General features: G+C 34.1%; 1 protein-coding gene across 2 annotated transcripts in view; it reads right to left on the bottom strand.

Moving 5' to 3' along the window:
- Positions 1–993: 993 nt before the first annotated feature.
- The window catches only part of EDNRB (endothelin receptor type B), a 27121-nt gene continuing 21679 nt past the window's right edge, over positions 994–6435 (bottom strand). The window contains exons 6-8 of one of the 2 annotated variants that reach the window (XM_017871220.1): positions 6028–6161; positions 5376–5484; positions 994–3844 (exon numbers count right to left, since the gene is read on the bottom strand). In XM_017871220.1, coding sequence (XP_017726709.1) covers positions 3710–3844; positions 5376–5484; positions 6028–6161 — 378 coding nt within the window. In that variant the 3' untranslated portion in view covers positions 994–3709. The remainder of the gene's footprint in view (positions 3845–5375; positions 5485–6027; positions 6162–6435) is intronic. The other variant, XM_017871221.1, reaches the window with a different exon arrangement.

The raw sequence follows: 6435 nt of genomic DNA on the forward strand, positions 1-6435 counted from the left end.
ACTTCCTTTCTAACATGATAGGGTTATTCCCTCTGCTCCAGTGAGTCTTGAATCCTGGAAGTGTTCAATAGGACTTCCAAATTTGATTATACTTATTCAATCTTTTGATTTTTAAATGTGTGTCATTTCAAGGACTGACTAATAATGTTTGCTAGTCAGTCAGTCACACCAGAGTCACTGCTTTCTATAAGCTTGGCCTCTACAATTTTTGGATTTCTGGACTTCTACATCTTACAGCTGCATATCTCTTGGTTTTCTTTGATGTATGTAAATTATATTTATTCTGCCTACTTTTACTATAATAAATTGTGGTGGCATTATTATTATTGCTTAACAACTAACTGTTCAAGAAAACAAGGGCTCTTTTTGGCAACTGCTTCAGGAGAGTATTTCCTATGTTATCCTTTTCTGTACTTCTCACATGGCCCCTGGGATTTAGAACATTTGTATTTTGAAGTGCCAGCTAAAATTAGGCAGCTGAAATCCAGGAAAGGTCAGGGGTAAATGATAGCAAACTCTGGAATACTAGGCTGGGTTTGACCTAACTATCTGGGAAAAAAAGCAATTGCTAATTCTGGATTATTTTTGTTGGGTGGAGAAAGAGATTACATGCTGAGAGACACAGACAGGTGAACTTCTGCAGCGATCAGTATGCAGTTACTTAGCTCGTTTCATTTTGCCTCATATTAAAATTTATCATCGCTGTTTCTTACTAAGTAGGGACCTTGCATTTTATGAACTTCATCCCATCTTTCACATAGAAAACACTCCAAAGAAGCTTGTGAAATGCAATGAGCAATCCCTAAACCTCATTTTAACCTTTTGCCTTTGCTAAGGTCCAATAATGATGAAACAATGAAGTGCTCCAAAGGCAGGGAACCAAAGAAAGGAAGACCCAACAGGCCAGTGGAAACTATTACCCAGAAAATCAACCTTGGGAAGTTGAATGTCTGTATATCTGTTTCTTCACAACAATGAAACACACAGTCCAGTCCAGAGACCAGAAATGTGGCATTTTAATTGAATAACTTCATACTTCCTTGATGATTGTATATTTAACATAAATAATGTCCACTTGTCACATTTATATTTCCTTTAAACAGTCAATTAGTATTTAACGAATTAGTGGCTGTACAGTGAAAAATAAGCTAGTTGTTAAAAAAACACAACCTAAAGTTTATTGGTTTTGCTTGCATAATAAAAAATTAGTGACTATAGCCACTTTAAGCAACCAAAAAATCCCCCCAGGTATATAATTTTTTACATTGTTATATTACAGTTTTATAAAGTTAGCTACAGCATACCCATGTTTTGCTATAAACTGTATTCCTTTGGCCGTATGTAAGCTATCAATACTAAAAGGTGTTTGAACATACATCCACATTAGCAGTGGATAATAAGGGAGAAAATAGGTTAAAATCTTTTATAAATCTTTTGAGCTGTAGCATTCATGTTAACAATAATTTTGTCTGTTGCTATATTAAAGTCCTTAATACTAGGAAACATGTTTTGAAGTTAAACAATAGCACCTTTTTCTATCTTGGTTTTGAGTATGTAAAGAAATTATAATTGTTTCTTACTTATCAGTATGTTAAAATTTTGAATCAAACTTTTTTTAAAAAGCCACTGAATGCAATTTTATTATAAATAATGCAAGTATGCTTTTTGTGTGCAGTTTCAAAATTTGGTAAGATAATTACAGAACATGATACTGACATGGAGAAGGAAAGGGTATCAGGATATAAAATTCAGTACATGGTAATAAAATAATCTAAAATTTAAATAGAAATAAAATATATTAATAAACTGTGAAAATATTAGTGATTCAAAGTTAATTTAAAATTGCAAGTCTAAAATGTCTTCTATGATAACAGGCCTCTGAAAAAATGATTGGGATGAAATTAAAAAACAAGTTTGTGGGAGATTTATAAATAGAATCCACATGGCATGTGAATTAATTATTATTGCTCTTTCTTTCTGGCCACATTGTTGGGTTTTGGTTAACTGCACCATCACATTCGATATTGACAGAAAACAACATTACTAGCTTATTTCCAACATGTGGCCCAGTTTACTAAAAGAAAAAAAAAAGTAAAAATTTGGGCATATTTTAAGACCGAGTTAAAGCTCTTGGGCCCAATTTATTTCTAAAGTCACTCTGAGAACATTGCACTGTGTTTTGCTGGAACAAAATCAGGACCTTTTGCATTGATGTGACGAGGCAATGACGAACGTTAGGCTAAGAATGGGAATCTGTCCCCATGAGTTTCCTCCCACCCCACCTCATTTCCTCTCTCTTCCGTTTTCTCTTGTACATACTTTCACACACATCTCATTCCAAGCTATTCTAAGGCACTTTGCTTAGAAGATTTAAAAATTAGGCAGGAATGCACAAAGCTAAGAGGTTCTTACAGTCTCAAAAAGCAGTTTTGCCTCTAAATGAAAGAAAAGCACCACGTCAAGCACACTTTTCTATTGGCTATTTACAAAAATAATACAAAAATTAGTAATAAGTTTTACAGGTAGCTGTTAAATGTACTAATCTGCATGATTTGAAAAAATAGTGTTTTAACTACAGCATTATACATACGCTAGAAACCATTTTAACTACAGCATGGGTGAGAGAGGGTGCTGCCTGCCCTCTTGTCATGTGGACACTGCACCAGGCAGTTCACAGTCTCTATTATGAGGTCACTGGCATCTCTCCATCGTAAAGCTATGAACACAGGGCCCGCCCTCGTTTAATCGTCTACATGCAGTGTATGTAGCTAAGTATTTACGGATGACAAAACGAAACAGAGTTTAAGCTACAATAGTGAAACAAGAAGATTTTAATAATCCTGAAAAATTTGTTGATAGTATTTTCTTCATAGGCTATGTGAAGGACAGATTCAAAGAAGTCTTTTGGGGTAGCCTTTCAAACATTCTATTTCTCTTTGTGAGGTTTGATCTTATCTGAATGTAAAGGGTGTAATAATTTTCTTTTTAAAAGTATTATATTTTAGATTTGGCTGACACATGTGCCAGTTTGTTACATGCTGCGTGTTTGTAACATGTTGGTTACATATTGCAGAATGCTGAGGTCTGGGCTTCTAGTGAAAGGAGTGTAATGATTTTCAAAAACAGCCTTGCCATTTCAGTTACTCCCTCCTGATCATTTAAATGTTTCTAGTGTTCAAAAAATACAGCAACTAAACTGCTATCTCATTTGCATCTAATTACAGTCTGATAATAGTGTGATAATATTAATTAAAAAGTTGTTTTAAAGGATTTTAAAATTTCAAATCGAGTAATTTAAGCTTCATTTAAAAGTTTCTGTTTTACAGTGACTTATTCTTCCTTTGTATCAGATTCACATTGATTTAAAAATAAATCTCTTAAATAGAAATTCTGCAGTGAGCTCATTTTAAGCCTAAGGGTTGTGTGAATATCCTGGAAATTATTAAGAGCTATGTTGAAGTGCTAACCGTAAAAAATTAAGTGCTTTCACAATGAGGCTTTCTTAATTCCCACTGATTTTCTTTTCATGCTGTAAACAGCTCACAAAATGTCATATGTAGCTATGAGTATTAAAATAATTACACTTAATATTTTAATAGTGTGCTGTGCAAATACATAGTTTTCTGTTTTGTTTTGACAAATGTTTCATTTTGTTTTAATGACTTCGGTCCAATATAAAGAAAATGAAATACAGTGAATAGTTCTTCTTTCAAGATGAGCTGTATTTATTACTGGAACGGAAGTTGTCATATCCGTGATCATTAGCTTTGAACTTTAAGCACGACTGCTTTTCCTCCAAGGACTGTTTTTCTTCAAATGACTGGCACCAGCAGCATAAGCATGACTGTACAAAACAAAGTAACTCATTATATGTTAACATCAGTCACCTTTCTCAGCTCTTCCTCCTCTCTAGGGTTCTGACTTTCTTTGCATAATTAGGAATTCTTGGGCCCTGTCTTTCGGTGCTCTTTTATTTTCCCTCTTAAAAGAATATAATCACAGAATTAGCATATGATAATTTTTAACTAAAACATGCAGAGAAGAAAAAAACTACATAGTTAAGATTTCTCATAAAGAGAAAGCCACTTTTAATTGATATTTACTCTTGGTTATTTGATAAATATTCTTAATATTTGATGAACATGTAATTCAAGACTTTTCCCCATGAAAACAGAAATATGTGCACATACATGAAATAAATAAATTATACACATGTATATGTGCATGTGTTTGAGAATGTGAGTATATTTTAGTGAGACTGTACTGTATGTATACTCCATAACCTTGTAGATACTTTCACACACATCTCATCCCAAGTTATTCTAAGCCACTTTGCTGAGGAGATTCAACCTGCTTTTTCTCACTTGACAGTGACATGAATATCTTTTCATGTCAATGAATTTAATACTGCTTTCCTATTTTTTCAGCCATGTATTCTCATGTCTCTTTTCAATATTGTTAAACAATAAGGTTATATAGTACAAAAGCATCTCAGTTTTCTTCATCCAATTTTTTTCTTGAAAATTTTTAAATATAAAATTTTGTTCATTCTGTTTGTCTTCTGTTCATTCTATATGTAAAAGAAAATGGGAAGTCCATGATTTTATGTTCTATAAAATGAGGGTGTTGATCCTGATGGAAGTTCTCTTCCAGCTCTAAAATTTGAGTTATGAGTGGGCGAAGAATGATATAGGCTGACTTAGTGTTTACATGGGAGCTACATTCTCAGCTTTCCAGTAATGAAATACCATGGACAAATGGATGATTTTTGTATTAGGGGAGGGGATATTTTATTTCATGTTAGATTGTTGAAGGAGTGAATGAATAGAAGGATGATAAAATGCAAGTAGCTGAAGAAGGAATTATATGTATTTCACAGTGAACAGCACATCACTGTTATACAAAAAAGGTAGAAAGAGGTAAAACCTCAACTATTCTTTTGTTTACCTTATTATTCTCATAGTCCATGTGAAAAAGGAACTAATTTAGTTACCATAATAATTGCAGCTGCGAAGTTCAGAATCTACCAAAAACAGGGAACAGTGTCTTTAATTCATGTTTAGCCCTTATTTTATTATGTGATGGCTATCAGACATCAATGCATGTAATTTTCATTACTTTTTGGTCAACGATTCCATGAGTGTAACTGATTGGCTGAGGCAGTAGGGAGTGGTTAACGAGAATTTATAGGCAAAAATTAATTTTAGTGATCTATAAGCAAAAGTCATATTTAAAAATATCATCCATGATGTAATAATAAAAGGGAAACTATAAAATAATTTACTAAATCTGTCTGGATAGATATATTAATAGTTTTGAAAGCTTATATTTGAGCCATATTACAAAGAGCTTTTTATTTTGGGATAGTCTCTTACCTTAAAGCAGTTTTTGAATCTTTTGCTCACCAAATACAGAGCAATTGGGTTAATGCAGGAATTCAGTGAGGCCATGTTGATGCCAATATAGTCCAATACCAAGAGAAAGCTGCAACAAAATTACCCAAAATGTGTCTGAAAAATATGCTGTTCTGAACATGTATTCATTGTAGACTTCTGTGCTTTTGTAAGGAAAAAAATACCAATATACCATTGTTCTAAATTTATCACTCGTTTTTGATAATAGTGATTCTCTGCCTGTCTCTCCCTCTAACTCTAGCATCTCTACTGACTTTCCTCCATTTCCTCTTCCCAGGCCCAATTCTTCTCTTTTAAAATAAAATCTCATTTGGAAGTACTGAAGCTGGCTGAAAAGAAATAATTTAGAAATCGTGTTGGAAAATTGGACCTGACATTTTCCACCTTGGCACTCACTCATCATCTTGACGACTCTGATTCTCTGTCCCCAGTGTTCTTTATACCTCCCCTTCCCTGTCCCTCTCAATAGGACCTCAGATAAAAATTGGCAACCTCCCTGGCTTCCTAAGGGTTATAAAAATGGTAGTTTCTCTTTCTGCCTATAAAACAGATTGATGGAAACACTTCTGAGTGGCATTTGTTTACAAAACCATTTCTAGTTTGCCTTTCTTACCTCAAAAGTTCACATCTATTGGGATCATTCTGATTATAAAGAGTGAGCTTCAGAATCCTGCTGAGGTGAAGGGGAAGCCAGCAGAGGGCAAAGACAAGGACCAGGCAAAAGACAGTTTTGGCCACTTCCCGTCTCTGAAATAAATCCATAGTTTGACCCTTAAAAGATGGCTCATTATATTTATAGCATTCTCTCTTCTAAAACATTTAATATTGTCTACAAAAAGTCAGCGGCATATGTAAAAACTCAGGACACTGAGCTTTATATGGAATAGTTAATGTGAAGTGGAACCGAAGTGACTAGAGATTCATCTTTAAAAAGTTTGGATTCGGCCGGACGTGAGGGCTCAAGCCTGTATTCCCAGCTCTTTGTGAGTCCGAGACGGGCGGATCACGAGGTCAGGGGATC

This window comes from Rhinopithecus bieti, unplaced genomic scaffold (assembly GCF_001698545.2).
Source record: "Rhinopithecus bieti isolate Rb0 unplaced genomic scaffold, ASM169854v2 scaffold_4981, whole genome shotgun sequence".
NCBI lineage: Eukaryota > Metazoa > Chordata > Mammalia > Primates > Cercopithecidae > Rhinopithecus > Rhinopithecus bieti.